At 38.9% G+C, this 22,272-nt stretch overlaps 1 protein-coding gene across 2 annotated transcripts in view; it reads left to right on the forward strand.

Annotated features, from left to right (window-relative positions):
* LOC149785012 (core alpha-(1,3)-fucosyltransferase-like) overlaps positions 1-18,729 on the forward strand; it is a 104,105-nt gene extending 85,376 nt beyond the window's left edge. For both annotated transcript variants that reach the window (XM_089978710.1, XM_089978711.1), the window contains exon 3: positions 9,936-18,729. In XM_089978710.1, coding sequence (XP_089834836.1) covers positions 9,936-10,299 — 364 coding nt within the window. In that variant the 3' untranslated portion in view covers positions 10,300-18,729. The remainder of the gene's footprint in view (positions 1-9,935) is intronic.
* The last annotated feature ends 3,543 nt before the right edge of the window (positions 18,730-22,272 follow it).

The following is a 22,272-nucleotide window of genomic DNA, read 5'->3' on the forward strand; positions in this document are numbered from 1 at the left end:
TTATGACAAAGCGATAGCCCCAAAAAAAGATAAAAGGGTGTGCGTTAAGTCATCGACGTTAGTGTCTGTTCGGTGAATGTCCCGGAACCCACAAGCAAAAATGTCACCCTCCAGAAAACCCCAAGGAAAGAAAAGGAAAGGACTGCCACCACGTTTAGCTAAACATGGGGACCTGTTATCTGTCCTGTCCAAAGCTTCTCCACCCCTACGAAAAAAACTCATTCAAACGGCCTCCAAAGAGGTCATCGATACCGTCTGCGAATGTTGTTTGAACGTTTTGAAAGGCACGATCCCTTTGTCCAAACACCAGAAACAATGCTTAGGCAAACATCGTCACGTTCTTCGCCAAATGGTTCGAAAAAAAATTCCCATTCGTCAAAAAAAGAAGATGTTGGTTCAACGTGGAGGCATTTTGCCTCTCTTGTTAGGCCCCATACTGAAAGGAGTCTTGGGAACCATGTTGGGAGGACTGATGGGAGCAAGATAAAAAGGCCTTCGAAAGTCCCAAGATCTCAGAATCGACCCCTGACAACCCCATGGAAGGACGAAAACTAGCTTTAGTGCCTTACAAACGATGGATGGAATACCATCGGTGGCAAGAACAACGCACCCCGCATTTACCTCCCAATCCCAATTTGAGCGAAATGTCCCAGTTACAACACGAATTGCAGTCCTTGATGGATCGCCAAGATTTGTCCGAAACAGAAAAATCGCAAAAGTACGGTCAACTCTTGCAACGATTGCAACTCTTTCACCAGAAAGCTTTAGACGAAACAGCTCTACCCACTCTGAAAGATTTTAAGACCTTGATGAAAAGTCCAGCACCATCACCAGTACCAGTACCAGTACCAGTACCAGTGGTCAAGACAGAAAAAGGAGAAGAAGAAGAGGAAGGGTTTCTAACTCCACCAGAAAAAGTACGCAAGTTAACAACACCACCTACCTCCAGAATTGGATGGATTAAAAAGATGATGGCCACCCCTTCTTCATCACAAGAGAAAAAGAAAGTGAAGACAGAAGTGAAACAAGAACCCATATCCCCTGCACAGACATCCTCCTCCTCTTCGACACCTATTGCTGGTCGCACACGCAAAGCCTTGCAATCCAAGAAAATACCCCAAGAGAAAAAGAGTAGCCTCTTCCAAGAGTGGGTGCCTTATTAACACATCAACCAACACAAAAAATGGAAAAAGTCTTAGCCAGCATTTACTACGATCCCTCGCATCCTGCAGGTTACGCAGGAGTTCAAAAATTGTATCGTGCTGCCAAAACTCGACTGAAAAGTCTCCGTTTACCTCAAGTGCAACGATGGTTACAAGAACAAGCTACCTACACTTTACACAAACCCATTCGACGCAAGTTTGCCAGAAGTCGCACCCGAGTGGAAGGCATCGATCATCAATGGCAAGCCGATTTAGCCGATGTCTCTCATTTGGCCAGCTACAATCGCGGCTACAAATATTTGTTTTGTGTCATCGACGTCTTTTCCAAATTTGCCTGGGTCGTGCCCTTGACTTCCAAATCGAGCAGCGAGTTAGTGCGAGCCCTGCAACGGGTGTTGAAACAAAGCGGTCGTCACCCTCTTCGATGGCAAACGGACAAAGGCACCGAATTTCTGAACCAAGCTTTCCAAAAAGAATTAAAGAAACGTGACATTCATTTTTTTACCACCGAGAATCCCGAAACCAAAGCCAGCATCGTGGAACGTTTTCAACGTACTTTGAAAGAACGCATGTGGAAATATTTTACGCATCACCACACTCTGAAGTACATCGACATCTTACCGCACCTGGTGCAAGCGTACAACCAATCTTACCATCGAAGCATCGGACGTGCCCCGCAAGAAGTGACTCCCGACAACGAAGTGCTGGTGTTTGAGCGTCTGTTTGGTACGTCCCCGACGAGGGCTGTCCCCAAGAAAAGTGGAGAGTTGACCGTAGGAGATTGGGTGCGCATTGGCAAAACCAAACGCACTTTCGACAAAGGTTACTTACCTAACTGGACGACCGAATTGTTTCGCGTCACTGGACGAGTGCATGGCCGTCATCCTGCCGTCTATAAATTGGAAGACATGAACGGAGAAGTACTCAAAGGAACGTTTTATTTGCCCGAGTTACAACGTGTCACCAAAAAAGAAGACGACGTGTACGACATCGAAAGCATTCTCGAACGCAGAACCCGTAAAGTGGGCAAACGACGTGTCAAAGAAGTCAAAGTACGTTGGAAAGGATATCCACCCAGTTTCGATTCTTGGATCGACGCTTCGCAAGTCATCGACTATAAAAAGAAGAAGTGACCATCATGCCCTTTCACACAGCAGACGCAGCTACGTCGACCAGTCCTTCTTCCCCTAGTTCTTCTGTGCAAGATTTACAAAAACAACCCTTGTGGGTGTGGTGTGGAGAACGTGTGCCTAAAACGCAAATCGTCTTTTTCTGCCAAATCTTCGTGGTGTATTGTGTCATCGGGGCAGCCATCGCCAATTTGAGTTTGCAACAAGGAGACAAACAATTGTGGACCATTTTATTGAGCAGTTGCATCGGTTACCTGCTTCCCAATCCGTCCCTGAAATTCTCCTCGAACGGGAACGTTGTGTCCAGTGCCAGTGTCAGTGCCAGTCACCACTCCAACAACAATCACAACCAGAACCCCATTTTGGGCGGAGACACGCCTCTGACGTCCATTAATAACCCCTCGGACAGCCACAGAACTCTGGAATTATGAGTCACCAAAACCAATTTTACTTGACCTTACCCAGTGACAGTTCCATGGAGGTGTTTCCCAACAACGCGTTGTGCTGTTACACGGCCAAATTACCTCAAGCCATCCCCTTAGATCACGAAGCCCATTGGGAAGTGGCTTTAGAAGAAATGATTCACCCGACCCAAGTCCTCAATGTCCTTCCCAATCAAAATACTTTTAAGGTGGAAGTTCTTGACGAGCAATTGCAACAGGAGTTGGATAAGAGAACCATATCTGACATTAAAACATATAATGAGAAAACTAAAACGGCCACCTACCACTTGTCCATTCCCCAAGGTTATTATTTCAGTGGTCAACATTTGGTCAACACCATAGCCACCAGGTTTAATGGCGTGTTTGGGAAAGCTTTTGACATTGTCAAGAACAAAAGTGTCACCATGGAGTACCACAAAGTAGCTCGTCGCTTCTTAATAAAATTTGAACGGACTAAAATCGTGTCCATTTTATTTTGTCCTGAATTGTTTGACATGTTGGGTGGAGACATGAACATGAGAATGACCATACTCAAGAACAAAGAATCACCCAGCGTTTACGACAACGACTCTTTTAGCAAGTTATTTCGTACCCCAGTAGAACTGAACCAAGGACTGAATTTGATGTTCGTGTACTCCGATGTGGTGGAGTACAACGTGGTGGGACACACCTCTGTGCCGTTACTGCGTGTCATTCCTTTCAAAGTGGATTCTGCCGCAAACGCTGACGAGGAAGGTGGAAACACTTACCACGTTCACCGCGAATTTGTCCATCCTCACTATTTACCTGTCAGCAAGTCGTATTTGGACACGGTCAACATTACTATAAAAGGAGATTTGGGACAAAATATTCCATTCACCAAAGGAAAAGTCACGGTGAAACTCCATTTTCGAAAACGGTTCTCTCACGACTCGTAAGTCATGTATCCAGTGTACCAAGGGGTGGCTCGACAGCGAGGACACGGTTTAGGAGACATGTTAAAATCGGCCTTTCGTTCGGTGGCCCCGGTGTTGAAACCGATGGTGACACGCGGATTGCACGCCTTGAAAGATGCGGCACTGACGCAAGGCAAAGAATTTCTCCAAAATGTCATCATCGACAAACAGAACCCTAAAGAAGCCTTCATGAGGGCTGGCAAAAATGTCTTGCTGCAAACGGGTAAAAACATTTTAGGTCAACGAGAGACACCTATAAATGCCCTGCACGCTACCGAGTCAAGCATTCAGCAAGGACAAGGCAGAAAGAGACGACGAAGAAGAAAACACCCTTTCACCAGACTTCAAGCGAGAAAGGCCAAGAAAAGAAGAACCGTTCGAGACTTAGACGTTTTCGATTATTGAAACACAGCAACAACAAAAAATGATGCACCGAGAGTCTTGCGCTTGTTCCAAGACGGAACTGGATCTGTTTGCCATGCCCCCCACCATGATGACCATGCAAGAATCCCAATGGGTGGAATTTAATCCCATCTCCTCATTGACCGATTCCGCTCCCATCGAGTTTGAAATCAAAGGACAACCCGAAGATTACATCGATCTGAATAGCAGTTACCTGTATTTGAAAGTGAAAGTGATCAAAACGGACAACACCATTCCAGGAGGCGATGCTAGAGTAGCTCCTGTCAACAATTTCATGCATTCCTTGTTCAGCGAAGTGGACTTGTACTTGAATAACAAACTGGTCAGTAGCAGCATGGATACTTACCCATATCGTGCCTACTTGGAAAATCTCTTGACGTACGGAAAAGAAGCCAAGAATACTCATCTGGATGCTTGCGTGGTATGGAAACCTGACACGGCAGGTACAGACAAGTTTAGCGACACAGTCCTGACAGCAGATGACGATCCTCACAATGTGGGGTTTAATGACCGTCGTAAGAAAATTCTGCAAGGGCGAAGTTTAGAACTGATGGATCGTTTGCATTTGGACATGTGGTTACAAGAAAAGTATTTGCTAAACGGAGTGGATGTCCGCCTGAGACTGAATCGTAGCAGTGCCACTTTCCATTTGATGGCCCATGCCAATGAATACAAAACTATCATTCAAGAAGCCAAGCTCTACGTGCGTCGCGTAGAAGTGTTACCTAAAGTGGGAAACGATATCAGTCAAACGTTAAGCAGAACAACTGCCAAGTATCCCATACGACGCGTAGAAGTGAAAACGTTCACCATTCCTGCTGGACAGCAATCCATGATCCAAGATCATCTGTTCCAAGGACAGTTACCCAAGCGTTTGATTGTTGGTATCGTCAAGAATACAGCCTTCAACGGAGTCCACAACGAAAATCCTTTTGAGTTTAAGCATTACAAAGTGTCCAAGATCGAAGTCAGTCGTGATGGCAAGACCTTGTGTACCCGACCTTTCGAGCCTAAATTTGACCCCGAGAAGAATTACTTGAGATCGTACTTGTCCCTGTACGAAGCCACCGGACAGTTAGGAACCAACACCAGTCACGGTATTACGTACGAGGATTATGTAGGAGGCTATGCTTTGTGGGCTTTTGATTTCACTCCAGACCAAGGCAGCAACGAGGGACATTTCCACCCTATAAAATCTGGCCAGATTCGTGTGGAAATTCAGTTTGCGAGTCCACTGGAAGCAGGGCACACAGTGAACGTCATCCTGTATGCAGAATTTGACAATACGATAGAAATCAACAGTTTGAGAGAAGTCATTCTAGATTACTAGAAACCATGGAAGACTGTTATCCCTCTTTACCTAGTGAAGAAACTTTGGACATGGAATGTGAGGAGACCGTGGAAGGAGAATCCCAAGACGAAGAAATTGTCATGATGAAGTCGAGATGGCCAGAACAAGAAGCCCATTTAGTCTCCTGTTTTGCCAAACACTTGGTCGACAAAATGACGGAATTAATCAAGAAAAATTGCTATGGATGTCAAAACGATCATCCCAGTCAAATTCAACACGATAAATGCCTGATGTTAAGTCAAGAAGAAAAATTGGACGAGTATCTGGACGAAGCTTGGAGTCTCATCTCGAACAAAGACGTGTTGCACCAGTGGTATAAAGACTTGCGTGAACATTCTTGTCCACCATTAACCACTCAAGAGATCCATCGTATCGAAGCTCTCCTGAATCAGAGTGAGGAAACAGAACGAATAACCGTTTATTCGTCAGACATTTTCAAGCAAAAAGTCAGGATCGAATTGACCACTTATTATTACCTGTGAAGAAGAAAACACAAAACAATGGATACCTGGGAACTTTATTACCTTTTGAACCACAGTTCGTATACGGCTTCTTGGAATCCTGTCGTCTGTGCTAAAGATGAACTCCCTCATCGCAAACCTAAAGACCATCAAGCTTACGTGATCAACACGGACGAAAGTCATCTCTCAGGAACCCACTGGGTAGCCGTCTACTTTCCTCAAGAAGGATGTGTGGAATATTTCGATTCGTACGGATTGCCCCCTTTGGAAGACGATATCATCGACTTTATGAGAAGAAATGCTCAGACCACCCGATTCAATAATGTGAAATTGCAAGGCACAGATTCTTTGGTGTGTGGACAGTACTGTGTGTATTTTCTGCATCATCGCAGCCTGGGCTATTCCTTAGAACATTTAGTGACTCATTTCGATCCTCGTTCTTCTGCTAGAAACGATGTGAAAGTAGATCGATGGTTTTGTGACCATTATGCTTATCTTTTGTCTCAAGCTAGGAAACGTAGTGTCCATCAATGGCCTAATGATTTCCAACAGTGGAAATCACAATTTCATTCACAACGTTGTCAGCCCTGTTCAAAGTAGATTGTAGATTGAAAAAATGTTTGTGATTTGAAAAAAATTGTTTGATGTTATAGTGTTGGATTATTGTTAAAAATGTTGTTGTTTAGTGTTAAGTGATTTTTGAATAAAAAATGTTGTGTTTTGAAAAAAATGCCTTTGTCTTTTGTTTAGCTATAAGAATGTTGGATTGATGCTCTTTCATTTCTTACTATCCCTCTCATGACACTCACTGAACGTTGCGACTCGAAAACCGTGTGGGGGATGTTTTCCTTCACGTCCGCGCTTTCACTTTAAGAACCGGGGTTGTTCCCAGTCTAACCATCCATTGTCGACTCATCCTCCTAAGAAGATGTGTTCCAAACTAGCTAAGCTCAACGAAGCCTACGTGAATCTGCATAGGGTCAGACACAGTCTGATACCGAAGCCAGAAGAAATAGAAAATGTGAGAATGTTAAAAATCACTGAAGACCTGATAGAAGAGCTCTTCAGAGAAGAAATGAACAGGGAAAAAGAAGAATGGACAGAGAAGTACAGACTTCAGAGACAGCAGCAACAGCAGCAGCAACAACAGCAACAACCTGAAGCTGACAGAGGCTTTGTCGATTGTCGTATCGACACCAAAGAGTTCTTCTTCTCTTTCCGAAGAAGCAGACCTATCGCCAGAAAGTCTATCCTCAGAGGACATCGCATTCTTAGAAACTAAAAAAAGAATGCCATAGCAAAACAAAAAAACAGCCCTTTTCAGGGCTACCCAATACTCTAGAAAAGAAATAACTATTAATTTGCCAATGTGAGTAAGTAGAGTAGTGTGAAAATAAACACTAACTCTTTTATAAAAAAATGTGAGGGCATGTGTTTGTGTGTTTATGTTAGTAAGGGCTAACGTAAGTTGGTGAGGATAGTAGATTAAAATAATTTTTTGGGGTTATTGAGGTGTATATTTGGAGATAGATTGGATTGCTTTGCTTATGTGGATAGTCTATTGAAGTGATTTATAAAAAATTTTACAATAGTGATGGGTAGCATAAAAAGTGAGTGAGTGTTTCTTTTAGGTCCGCGCGTTGTTTTTTTTTTTTTTTTGGTCATGATCTAGGTAAGATGAATTTTATGTTATTAGGGGGATGTTTTCCATCACGTCCGCGCTTTCACTATAAATTGAAACTCGTTCGGCAGTCCAGCTACCCTTGTTGATTGATCAACACCAAAAAATGAACACGAGACTTGAGAAACTGTTGGAGCTTCATGTGCATCTGGAATATGCCAGGCGCATATTAAATGAACTGGCCGCTGAAGCCATTGTCGAGGAGGGTAGGATAAGAGAGGAGGAAAGAAGAAAAAAAAAAGAAGAGGAGGAGAGAAGATATAAAGAAGAGGAGGAGGAAAAGGAGAGAAGAAAAAATTTCAGAATCCCAGAGAGTGAAAATTGGGATTCTGAAGCGACATATCCTGCCTCTGCTCTCTCCCCCCAAAAGGTAAAAAGTAACTGGGGGATAAGATGCGTATGTGGCGCCAGGCCTGGAAGGTGCCACCATTAACCAGGTGCCCATGAAGTTCCAAACAAAACAGCCCTTTCCAGGGCTACCCAATACTCTAGAAAAGAAATAACGATCCATTTGCCAATGTGTGTAGGTAGAGTAGTGTGTATATAAACACTAACTGTTTTTTAAAAAATGTGAGGGTATGTGTTTGTGTTTGTAAGAGCTCATGTATGTTTGTGTGAATAGTAGATTATAGGTTTTTTTAATGTTTCTTAGCGCATGTGGAGAGTATAGTTGGGGTTATATTATATGAAATGAAAAAGTAGGGGGATGTTTTCCTCCACGTACGCGCGTTGATGGGTCATGATCTAGGTAAGATTAATTTTATGTTTTTAGGGGATGTTTTCCATCACGTCCGCGCTTTCACTATAATAACCCACAGTATTCGTCGTTCAAACCATTCTGCAAAGAATAAAAAAGAAGATGGCTTCAAACCACCTTAACAAAATGGAAAAATTGCAAAACGTCATGGACAATTTAGGAATGTTTGAGCAAATGTTGGTTAACCTAAACGAGGATCACTACTCATATAGTCCCCATAGAGTGAAGATGGAGATAAACAATTTACGAAAAATGAAGGTAATCATCAGTGATCTGTTGAAAGAAATAAAGGAGGAAAAGGAGGATGAAGAGGAAAAGATAAGAATAAGAACATGGAACGAAAAAATTGAAAAAGAAGAAGAAAATGAGAAGAGGAAGAAAGAAGAGGAGGAGGAAGAGAAGAAGAAAGAAGAGGAGAAGAAAAAAAAGAAAGAAAAGAAGAGAAAGAGTGTAGGAGATAAAATAAGAACTTGGTGGAGGAAAAGAAGAAATTAGAAGCAGAAGAAAACCCAAAGGCCCTTTTCAGGGCCAGCCATATTTCTCGAAAAGAGATAGTCTTTGAATTGCCTACCCCTTTTTTAAAAATTTTTTTAAAAAAAATCCCATGTTAAATTCCCCTTGTCCGTAGATTGTCCCACGATTTATTCCCATGTTAAATTCCCCTTGTCCGTAGATTGTCCCACGATTTATTCCCATGTTAAATTCCCCTTGTCCGTAGATTGTCCCACGATTTTTCGCCATGTTAAATTTCCATTGTCCGTAGATTGTCCCAAGGGGTTCTGTAATGCTAATTCCCATTGTCCGTAGGGTATCCCTATTCACTACTTCCACATGATAAATATGAACTATAGAGTGTATGTATGCGGTCATTTCTAAGACTTGTTTGAGAGTACCCTAGAGGGCATTGTTGTTGCTGTTTTATCTTTGAAAGTTAAATTGTTTTCTACTATTTAATACTCCTTTAACATTCAAAGACTGAAGCAGAAAAAAGCATTTAAAGGGCAATTTATCAAATCCACACATTCCACAAACTATTCATCTTCAGTTTCATTTCATTTCCTTTATTATGATGTCGTGTGGTTCCTGTAAAAAGGTGGACAAAGAGTTCATAATTTATTTCAAAAGCTGAAGACATAGTTCATAACCTTATTATCTAAAACAAGCCAGTCATTAACCGATTATAAATCGACATTCATTTAAGGAGATAATTTACTCAGTAGTTATTCCACGACTCTTTCAACTTCAGCGATGATAATGCTTCGGAAAAACCGTCGCTTGTTGTTTGAGATAAATTAGTGTTATGAAAGGAATAAGAAAATGCATTCCCATGATTTTCAGAATTTTTATTTTAAAAAATGGCGAATTACTCCTATCGAAAATTCGGCACAATATGCAATAAAGTCCGAGTAAACCGAATGGTTTCATCTACCGGAGACAATGATCAAACCCTTATGTATAAGTTAAGGATAGATACAGTACATTTTTTCATGAATGTATTTTTTAAGTTCTCTTCAGAGTCTATTCAAGAGATTATTCTTTTACATCAAGATGCATATATTAAGTTTCTATCTTTGATTCTTTCCCTTCACAGAAATGATATCATTCCAATCGTGATGGGAGCCGCACCCGAGGACTATGCAAAATCAGCGCCACCACATTCCTACATCCACGTCGAAGACTTCGAAACTCCAAAACTACTGGCTGAATACCTCCATAAATTAGACCAGAACGACGATTTGTACAATGAGTATTTTGCCTGGAAAGGTACAGGAAGACTGATCAATACATACTTCTGGTGCCGAGTGTGCGCTATGCTGCATGACGACACAAGAACCCCTTCTTCCTACAAAGATGTTGAGAAATGGTGGCGCGGAGATGGAGTGTGCATAGGAAAAGATACATGGCGATCGCATCCTAGAAAATCCAAATTTATTATTGAAGATTATTTGTCTTAGATCATTCCATTTTCTTTCAAGAATTGTGATATTTACTCTGTCAGATCTTTATTTTTGTTATACTGATGATTTCATAAGTAAGGTGGAGGTTATATTCAAGATTATGCATTGGTTTTTGTAAAAGTGTAATTTGTATTAATCAGAACAAAATACAGCTTAGCACATAAATAGTAACTGGTGTCTTATGCAATAGTTTTTATTGTAGAGGCGATTCGATCGTCTCCATTTCTACCATGAAAGTCCAACATAAATTTTTGTTTCCCAGCTAAGCCTCGGCTACCTACCATAAAAGTCCCAGTTAAGTTTTAGTCCCCATTTGCTAGCAGTCTATGATTACATATCACAAAAGTAAAAGTTTCTGTTTTAATAGCATGCTACTGACATTCATATACGAAATTTACTTTAAAATATTGAATAATGAGAAAAACAATATTTGTGATCCACTCTTGGTAAAAATGGATTACTGTGACCCGTTTAGTTATCTTAAAGCACCTACAGGCAATTGCATAGCCTTTTTAATCAAGCTTTACTGGATTCAAGTTTCAAGTGTAAACGACAATACATTCTCACTGGAACTTATATTCTTTTGAACGTTTAATGTTTGAAATACTTCTTTTATTTTATGTCGACGGTACAGCCAGTTCTGCCAACTTATAATATATGCTCTCGATAACCCAGATGTTGATATAATATTGTCTTGCAAGTGTCGGAAGTTGGAAAACCTGGAGTGAAACCACCGTCCTTGATTGACACCATGAAACCCTTGCATGAGAGAAGGGGTATAACTCAGTACCGCATAGGCAGTACTGAGTATTTAACCGCTACCTGTCTTGGCTTCATATATTATTTGATAGGCCAGCTCTTGATTGATCAGCACCCTCGGTGCAGTCATGAGCAACTCTATGTATATTCGCACACATAAACATACTGGAACCCTATAGGAATTACCTTTCCTTCTGTACGTTTATTCGCACTTCTTGAAATCACCAAAGCTCCGCAACACTGCACATAAATGGATGCCTATTGGTAAGTAATTTTTTTTTTGATGTACATGTACCTTTCAAAATTTTGGCCTTTGCCGGTCCAGTTTCGGTGGAGTTATTGCCCCTTTTCCATCAAAATCTCCACTGTGGCAGATTATTGTAACCTTTATAGCTAAGTAACATTACTATTCTGATGCAGTTTGGTGTATATATTGTAACACAGACCTATATGTGCCTGTTCTGGGGTTTTGTCTCGTCAACTTCACCCAGGGTAGAGTTATGTCCCTTCGATAATTAGCATGATCATCACATATGCTACTTTTAACGAGCACATCTAAACAGTTCGGCATGTTATAACACCATTTAGTATGGATACTGACTCATAAAACCATTTAGTACGGATACTGACTCATAACACCATTTAGTATGGATAATGACTCATACCACCATTTAGTACGGATACTGACTCATAACACCATTTAGTACGGATACTGACTAATAACGCCAGTTAGTGCGAATACTGGCTAATAACGCAATTTAGTATGGATACTGACTCATAACACCGTTTAGCATGGGTACTGACTAATAACGCCATTTAGTATGGATACTGACTCATAACACCATTTAGTATGGATACTGACTCATAACACCATTTAGTACGGATACTGACTCATAACACCATTTAGTACGGACACTGACTAGTAACGGCAGTTAGTGCGGATAGTAACTAATAACGCCAGTTAGTGCGGATAATGACTAATAGCGCCATTTAGTATGGATACTGACTCATAACACCATTTAGTACGGATACTGACTAATAACGCCAGTTAGTGCGGATACTGACTAATAACGCCATTTAGTACTGATACTTACTCGTATACGTATATGAGTTTTTTATGTATTTTGGGCTCGTTTATTCCATTGTGGACAAAGTTATGCCCCATGCTGAGCCAATTCTTGTTGTTTCATCGAAACGTGGCATTTTGCTTTCCACAGCATAGATAAAGAACTATTGAACACATTCGGATGGAATCGGTAAAAACATTGGTTCTTATCTCTAGATTACCTTACATGGGTTTCATCAGGGCTATTTCATTTTGAACATATTTTTGGTCCTTGAAAATGGATCGTTCAGGAACAGTTTAACATATTCTGATGTAATTTAATTTGAGCCGTTCCTTAAACTGCTCCGGTGGCCAAAAAGGTTAGAGCGTCCACCTCGGATGCGGGAGATGGCGGGTTCGATTCATGCCAAAGACTTTTAAAAAAATGGTACAAGCAGCTTCCTCGCTAGGCCCTCAGCATTAAGAGGTTAGTGTTGGAACTGGCTGGACTGGTGTCGGGACAATGTGAATGGGTGGGACATGATGCCACGTGTCTGCCCCAGTGCTAGACATCACTATCAACTGCCACAATGCAGACATCGTAGCGATATGACTAAAATTGTAAATTCTACGTTAAAAATCCAACACACACACACACACACTGTTCCTTATACATAGACGTGGTTTTGTTAGGGGGTGGTGGAGGAAAGCAGATGTAGTTGTTGTCTCGTCTGCTCCATTTTGACAGGGTTATGACCAGTTTCAATCAGTTTCATTGCTTTACACTAGAAGTCGCTTGCCCTTGATGCGACCTTGAAGGCGTTGGATTAAAGCAGTCATGGCCCCAGAATGCCTCTCTTCTCCTGACTTGGCTTTCCCAATACATGGTCCTCTGTTTAGTGGCACAGAGAGCCATTTTTAATTAATGCTGTCTATTATGATGCACTCATCGCCAAATGTGCAAGTTGAAAGAATTATCATGATATTTTTATCAACCTTCAGAGTCAGTTACTTTCAATTTTCTAAGGCAGTAGCAATGTTACTTAATATATTTCTAGCTGATCAGTACTTTTCCTTTCCGTAGAAACACGAAGAGAACAGAATTATTTGCGACTGAGAACTTAATTTTCTTTGGTGTTATATGTGATTTATTGCATTGTACACAAGTTGTAATCTCACGGTGAGCAGTGTATGATTTTAGTCCGAAAAATTGCAATGCTTCTCACTTTATTAGTATGTGATAACTTTTTTATCGTTTTGATTTCAATTTGTGTTTATTTGTGTTTTTTCTCTCTTGCAAAATGTCACACGTATGACAGTTTTGTACATTCACATCATGGTGTAATATTTTGAAATCCTATATGGCAATCCTATGTAATGATTTTTATAATTACGTTGTGGCTGGTATAAATGCTGCTCAATCAATAAGAAGAAATTATTTGGATTTCATTTGAAGAGTTTGATGGCTCGGGGTTTTTTTTCTCCAGTACATAAGATCATATTTAGTGTTCTCCGGATCAGACATTGGTTGGTTGCTTTTAACGACACTGTCAGTACTTTATTTGACTGTATTATTCAGAGAAAATGAAAACTAAGTTCCTTTCCCAAGGACGATTTGGGGGATGACCACGAATCCGCGTCCGACCAGATGAGGTTCTGCGGCTCCAGCTGATCAAAAGAACGCGATATTAAGAAAGACAGTCTTCCATTTTTTTTTTTAAATATAGTTTTGCTTGTAAGATTACCCATTATTGCACGTTAGCATAATTTCATTCCAATGTTTTGGCTTACAAATTTGCTAAAAAGAACATCTTTGTGCGATTCACGATTTTTTTGTCTTACACGGCTTTATCATTATATTGCAAGTTAGGTCATTACGACCCTTCAAACTGTATAATATGTACTCCAGTTAGTGTAATTTATTATGAATTTAAGTGTGGGATACAGAAAATTAGTGTATCTTATTATGTGTCATTTAATGGAAACGGTTTTAAAGTCAGAAAATACATGAAAGATACTTGGCAACAAAGTCGCGTGCAACAATTTTTATCAAATTTCATTCTTTCTATAATACAATGCTTCCGTGTCAGCAGTGCCGGTTTGTTTTATACACTTTAAGCTTGCAGGGGAGGGGGGCAATTTGAACTCCAGTTAGTTTCCAGTCCGTATGTCCGTCGATCTGTCTTAAGGAACTTGTTAGGATCACGTAAAAGCACTTGAAGCAGACAAATGAAATTTGAACGGCATGTTTATACCGCTTTATATGTCAGATAAACTCATTAGATTATCCCGCTGTTTATTTAGGTTTCATTTCTCCTTAAGACCTAGACTGGTTTGTGATAACTTGTTAACGCACTTACACATAAACCGCTTTTCCTGGACTAATTAGGTATCTATTTTTATGTGCACACGTTCATGTTTCTTTTGATTTCTCATATTCATGCCATTTGATTATTGTAAGGCCTATCAAATTTGAGGATTTTAAGGTCTCTGACTTTTCTGCAGTGTCTGGGCATGCGTGTTTAATAATAGAGCTAATGTTTATTTTCACGAAGATGATTCACGACTTCCGCTGTAACTTGGTTGGTAAAGCGTTGGACTAGAAATCAAATGGCCGCCGTTTGATACCCGCCCAGGCCAGCTGCCTCAACGTACCCTTGGGAAATGCACGTCACTTCCTTTTCCCTGGCAAGATGTGTCCATTAATATTTAAAATGCCATTAAAACCAACAAGCACAAAATTCAAATTGGCGGTTAACTGTCTATTTTATTTGAATAATGTTGTACCAAAACCATATTCCATATCATATAAGTTTCGCATGAAATTATGATTTTCTTTCTTTCTGCCTTTCTGATGCATGCTTGCAAGCGTTGATTTAAACATATTTTAACTATTTTGCAAAAGGCACGAGACTTCTATTTTTCTGTCCTTTTTATATCGTTTACCATCAGTAGTTATCCTTTCATCACACCAAAATTAGGGATTTCATGTGAGAGATGTTGTTTACAAGGGATACTATCATAAAAAATGAGTGTGGTTTCGATGTTATGCACTAAATCAGGTAATAAAAAAATTATTAAACTTTGCTCTGGCAAATATGAAACTTTACGAAGCAGCAGACGCATCGGTCAATCCTTGGACTACTGGTCATTAAACTTCCTACTCACCTGAACTAAGGTCAATCATTTTATAATAAATGATCCACTAATCTGTATTGTACTGCCTCTCACATTGCACATGCTGCCGCATTCAGGATTTCATGATGTCTTTTTTATATTTAATTTCTTTTTTCGATACGTTCACCCTCCCACCCACCCACCTCTCTCTCTCTCTCTCTCTCTCTCTCTCTCTCTCTCTCTCGATAGAAACAACCTGTTTATACCATTGTAATATTCTAAGTACATCCGAGCTGCAAACATCGGCATCCTATATATGACAAAGAACACTGTTTTGATCGAACAGTTTACAAAGAAAGTTTATGTGTTGACGACATGCCGTCGAGCACCATTTATAACCATTCTTGTTACCATAGCTATAACATATGTCAAACATATCAGATATGTTATTTGTTGATTGTAATCTTTTGTAATGAATATCATCATCCACGTTGTTGCCCGTTGTCTTCAATACCACAACCACCACCTCGATCATGGTTGTTATCATCTTAGTCGTCGTCATCGTCATTATCATCTATTGTATGACATTCAGTCTAGTACTACAACAATTTGATTTTACCAAAAATTTTTATCCATTTAGGGCTTTTGTTTTTTTTATATAGAGTTTTGCCAACATTTTGAAACCAATCAGCTACCTGTTTTTTTTTTGTTATTTTTTAATTCAAAAGAACAAATATTTATGGCCCCAAAACAAATATTATTGCTCTGATTTATAGAGAAAAATAAGAACTAATTATATCTATTATGTTAGTTGCTCAAATTCATTATCTCGAGGTCAGAGGAAACCCAAAATATCTAGGTTCCAAATAAAATCCCAAGGCATTTCCTTCCCACACACACATATATACATAAACATTGAAAATTACATGGACGGTTCCTTACAACCTATGTGCTCCTGCATTCCCAGCTTCGAGATGAATCCTCCAGATCATACATCGAATGCATGCAAATAACTAACATAAGCTGCAGTTCGGACCACCTCGGTTATTTACGAAACAAGAATATACAGAAGTTGCGAATGCTTCGAACTGTTTTTCCATTCGGATCTCCTTGGTCAAACCGATGGTCAGTCCAAGCGTAGAAATAACCAAGCTTGTCAAAACAGATTGTAGTTTCCTTTCGGCGAAAAAAATTCCGGCGAATCAAATTTATGATTTGTTTGACAAATGCTGTTTCGACTTATCTGTTCCATTCATGCATTTTAAAATACAGGAAAGTGGGTTTATTCGAATGTGTTTAAACAAAACGTAACATAGCAGTTTAAAAAAAATCGATAAAACTTTAGTTTAAAAAGCATCTCTGACACAGTACACAACCATACATTTGTGCAATCTCTCACTTTCCCACGCACTAATTATGCAAAACGGCTGAAAATGACAGTACTTTAAACAAACTCTCGCTACTTCTTAAATGACATAGTTGGGACTAATGCAGTGAAAAAACCCGTGGCGTCCTAGATGGAAAGAACTAATTAAATTGCTATTTTTTAATTGCCAATGCATTTTTGTATAGTTTTCGCCATTTTTAATTTCGACACCTGTATCGGCCATTCAACAGTATGTGCCTGGCATCGCGTACGGAGCATCATGGAATGCCAGGATACCAGGCCGTTTCATAACCAACACATGGGAGCCACCCATCCCCGATTTCTCCTTTAGGCACGTTTTGGTCTACACTCTTAAAACTTAATAGCTGACCATTACATGCTTGCCTCGATCCCCAGAAAATAAAGCTGCAGGCGCCCTTGAATCCACACCTCAGCCCAGCTACCTAATCGTAAACGTGATATTGAGAAAATGTAGGTGAAACTCTAAGCTGGTTTGAGTTATTAAGAGAAATCTTGTCCATTAAGAACATCTGTCTCGATACCACTAGTGTCATTTAGTTTCTTAATTGTTAAGATGTATCTTAATAAACTCTAATTATATATATATATATATATATATATATATATATATATATATATATATATATATATATATATATATATATATATATATATATATATATATATATATTGATATGGATAGCTTATATGTAATTTAATTGGTGGGTGAGTTGCGTGTGTTATTGAAAGAATATGTATATCTATTATCCAGTTAATAACTGACCATTGTTTTTACTTTTTTGAAAGAATCTCGCGTTTATTAACAGAATTTATTTGCACAAGTAAGTGGATAATTTGCTTATTTTTAATTGAAATCGGTTGTTACTATCTCCGCAAAATTTGACCTTATATCAGTTCTTGCAAGAGAAAAAAAAAACTAATCTCCGCAATACTTTACTTTTTGTGGTTTTATGAAAAAAAATAAAGAATCGGAACTCTCACAATAATAATAATAATAATGAGGACTTTGTATAGCGCCTAATCTTTAGAAGCTCTAAGCGCTGTACAACATTAGACAACACCTGTAAGATAAGAAACATAATATTATTGCAAAAACAAACAACACGAAATTAGAAAAACATAAAAAATAAAAACATGCTGAGAATATTTCAGGTAGGAAACATTATTAGGTCTTTAAGTTTGTTCTTGCAGTCGAAATAAGTGAGTTTTTAGAGCCCTCTTGAATGTGATCACTGTGTCTTTGTGTCTAAGTTCAGTGGGCAATTCATTCCACGTTGCTGGGCCCTGGTATGCAAAAGAACGCTGTCCATATGGCTTTGTTTTCATAGTGGGAATAATGAGTATACGATTGTCAGAAGAGGAGCGTAAGTATCTTGCTGGTGTGTACACATGGGTGAGGTCAGATAGGTATGTTGGACTGAGTCCGACAGTGAAATGTAGCACAGAGAACAAATTTTGTGTTTGATTCTGGATCGAATGGATAGCCAGTGTATGGTACAGAGCAACGGGGAGGTGTGCTCTGATCGTGGTACTCTAAGTATGATCCGAGCAGCTGTGTTTTGAACTTTTTGAATAACAATAAGCCTATTTTGTTACTGAATGCAGTGAGAATGTTTTCAGTTGTGGCATGTGTTTATTAATTAGTTTATTAAAAAGATAATTGGGGTTATTAACTGATTCAGTTTTATTTTAGAAAAGAAAGGAGTCATTTAAAATTGTATACATGGAAGTTATACATTATATAACAAAGATCAATGTTTCTAAATGCACCGGATGATTAAGAGAACATTTCTGTAAAATGTTCATCACCGAGATAATCAGTATGACGAAGCAATGTGTGTGTGTGTGTGTGTGTGTGTGTGTGTTCCCAATTTTTTCTTTTGGAATTGTGTGTGTGTTTCAAGCATTCATTCAATTTTGAATTTGCAGTAACACTGATAGATCATTTTGTTTCTCATTCTGTCAAATATATTCTTGGTGATCAACAAATTATATCAGTGATATTATATAATATAGATACCCTCTATTCTTAATTTTTACTGTTATTGTAAGTATTTATCATGTTTTCTTTATTGATTAAAAGTGCCTTTCTTTGATACGTAGTGTGTTTCTTTTCTTCCCTCTGTGAAATCAAATCTTGAAAATTATGTTCTCTGTTACTTCTAAACAAAACGTAGCACAAAAAATCAGTACATGTCTGTAACCTATATAAACGGTACCAGTCCGTCTCTATGAGGCGCCGTAGCAGACAAAAGATGGCACAATCGGAACGTTGCCGTTGAAATTTTAAGGTCATATGTCCCGAATTCCAGTTTCACGTGTTGTATCAAAAATGCTTGTCCTTAAAGTTCCATTTTCTAGGTCGAGATTTTAGATTGTATCTGTTGAATTGAACAGTAGTGATCGAAAGTTATATTTTCTTTCTCGAGGTTTAATATTGTGTCGTCTGAATTGCACGGCGGTTGTTGAAATTTCAATGTCATGCGTCGAGAATTTCTAATTTACGTATTGGTTCAAAGAGTTTATATTGAAAGTTCCATTTCACGTGCTGAGTATTTAGATTTCATCTAGGGAATACATTGCACTGTCTGAAAATTCGGAGTCCAATGTCGAGGTTTTTTATTGCATATTCTTAATTACATGGCGGTTGTTGAAATTTTAATGTCATATGTCGAGAGTTTCAATTTAACATGTTGAATCACATTGATTGTGCTGAAAGTTCCATTTCGTATGTTGAGGTTTTAGATTATATCTGTTGAATTACACAGCGGTGATTGGACATTTTATTGTGCTTGTCAGAATTGTTATTTTTATATGGTGAAATGATGTGTTGGTGTTAAAAGTAACATTACACAAAGTCCAAATTTTAACAATTCAAAATAATATCGAGTATTAAGATGTATCATTCGTGTATTCAATTATGAGGCGCCATTACATTTCACGCATTGACAGTTTGAAAGTTACCATTCACAGGTCGAGAATTACTATGAATTTCTTCGCTAGAGGTCGCTCTCGTGACCAGACCGCGTTATTTTTAAACATGGAGGCTGCTTCTCATTGCTGTTATATTCAGCACGTGAAATCTAAATACTGGCCATATGAAATGGAACTTTCATCACAGTTACATACAGTTTGTGAATTGGGGATTCTCGATATAGGATATTCGAATTTCAACCACCGCAGTGTAATTCAAAATATACACTGTAAAGCGTCGACGTAGGAAATAGAACTTTAAACCACCACTGTATAATTCAACATATAAAATTTAAAATCTCGATCTAGAAAATGGAACTTTTAGGATATGCAATTTGATTCAACACGTGATATTGGATTTCTCGACATACGACATCGAAATTTCAGTTGCAACTTTCTCACTGGACCAGCTTATGTCCGCTACGGCGCCTAATACCTTGTTTGAAATAACGCGGTCCGTTCACGATCGCCCAAACCTTTAAGTGGCGATTATTCATTTCATTTGGACCCTCGCACATCCGTGTTCGCTTGGAAGGTTATTATTTATACGCTCCGAAAAATACAATGCTAAACTACGTGGACATGTTTGGACGAGGTCAACCTAAAGACGTGATCCAGTGCAAACCAGACTGAATGTAGCGCGCTTTGACGTCACAGTCAAAGCAGCGCGCGTTGAAAACAGATTCGCAGTATCAAATTATTTATTACGATAGACCCGACGTCCTCTCTTCTTGAATCAGTTTACTACCTGGACACCATTGTAAAAGTCCATAGCATTAAAAGCAAAATTCATCTGGAATAATTTGTATGACATTAAATGTCATCATTGCACATCATTCAACAACCAGGACTGAAAATACTTTGGTAAAACTATTTTAGTATTACATTTTAGAAAAATAATTTATATAACATTCCCAAACTCAAAATGCCATGCACTGTGTGATAGGCTAATAAAAGTGGACCGACAATTGTAAAGGTCATCCGACAAACAGTTTTCTTTGTGTCTTTTTTTTAGAGGAGCCTTGATCTTCAACCTATAAACATTTCATACATTTTTAAATATTCGTTCAGCTTTTAATGTTTCAGCAATTAATAATAGATTAGTTTTTCCCATTTTCGTTTGTTCTGGCCCTTACGTGTGAATAACTATGCAACTACTTGTAGCGCAAGAAAGCGCACATCAACCAACACATTATTTTATATTATTTTTGGACTGTTTGGTCTCTTCGCTTTGTAACAAAATATCCATGCCACAAGCAGTGATCCTGAAAAGAACAGTGTGCATCCTGATAGGAAGCAAGATGAAATCGGAAATTCGAATTAGCTTCCTCGATAAACGGGAAGTAACCGTACTCGCATAAAAAGATTCCTTCAAACATGAATAACTTATCAAGAAAAGTGCAGTGTCGAAGAGAATCAATCTAGACAATAGATCAAATAGACATTGAATGACCAAGATTGCGTAAATAAGAATGAAGAGCAGGAAAGTAGGTTTACATATCAATGCTCTCAACAATTTAGTCTGGCCGTTAAATAGTCTGATTTGTGCCCACACGTTCCCTCTTAAAGAGTCCTTTCCCGCGTACGACAAGTATAGCTTTTTCTGTTTTCCTTAGTTCAGTATCACAAATTTAGTGTATAAAATAAAATGGACAAAAATAAACGAATTTTCATGTGTGTGTGTGTGTGTGTGTGTGTGTAATTTGGATTTTGAACATAGCTTCAGCAATTTTTTAGTCATATCGCTACTTTGTCTGCAGTGTGGCAGTTTATAGTACTGGCACTTGGGCATCATGCCGCAGACATGTAGCATGATGTCCCACCCAGTCACGTTATCCTGACACCAGGCCGTCCAGTCCTAAAACTAACATCTTGTTGACGTGCGCAAAGCGACGTAGCAGGCAAGTACTATTTTTATAAGTCTTCGGTATGGCTCGGTCAGGGTTCTAACCCGCGACCTCCCACATCCAAGGCGGACGATCTAACCACTTAGACCACCGGAGCGTTCTTCATAAAGTGACCTTTCCCGCGTGTGACCAGAATAGCTCTTTTTGTTTTTCTACATTTGTTCAGCATCACAAATTTGGTGTATAAAATAAAATCAAAAAGAAACCATAGGACTTTTGATGATATATTCATTTCTTAGATTTGACATATTAGGATTCATATAAGCTAGTTCAGAATACATTCCTTTTGTAAACATTGACTCCCATGGCTACATAATTTGTTTACCATTATTTAAATAATTGGTTTAAATATGTAACAATTAGTTCTTCAAAGAAATATCAGATTTACAAGAACGCGGTCCAAAAATAAATAAAGATTTGACTGTTATCGTCAGTCTGTGAATATAATAGTTAGGACAATCGATCACGTTTATAGGTAAAATCTTTTCACCCAAAATGCAGTCTCCATTAGCAGAACTAAAACCTACATTGTATAGTTATAGATTTTAAGAACGGATACTATCTATAACGAAACCAGATTTGAGAGTTAACAATAGTTCAAGAACAGGTAACGGTGTGATTCTTCACTTGGGCTCTCTACTGGAAATGAGAACCTCTCTCTCTATGTACATACCTGTATGCCAACCAACCAATCAGCATACATACATAGATACATAGATACATACATACATACATACATACATACATACATACATACAACA

Source organism: Sinohyriopsis cumingii, chromosome 13, assembly GCF_028554795.1.
Source record: "Sinohyriopsis cumingii isolate HCF-2022 chromosome 13, ASM2855479v2, whole genome shotgun sequence".
Taxonomy (NCBI): domain Eukaryota; kingdom Metazoa; phylum Mollusca; class Bivalvia; order Unionida; family Unionidae; genus Sinohyriopsis; species Sinohyriopsis cumingii.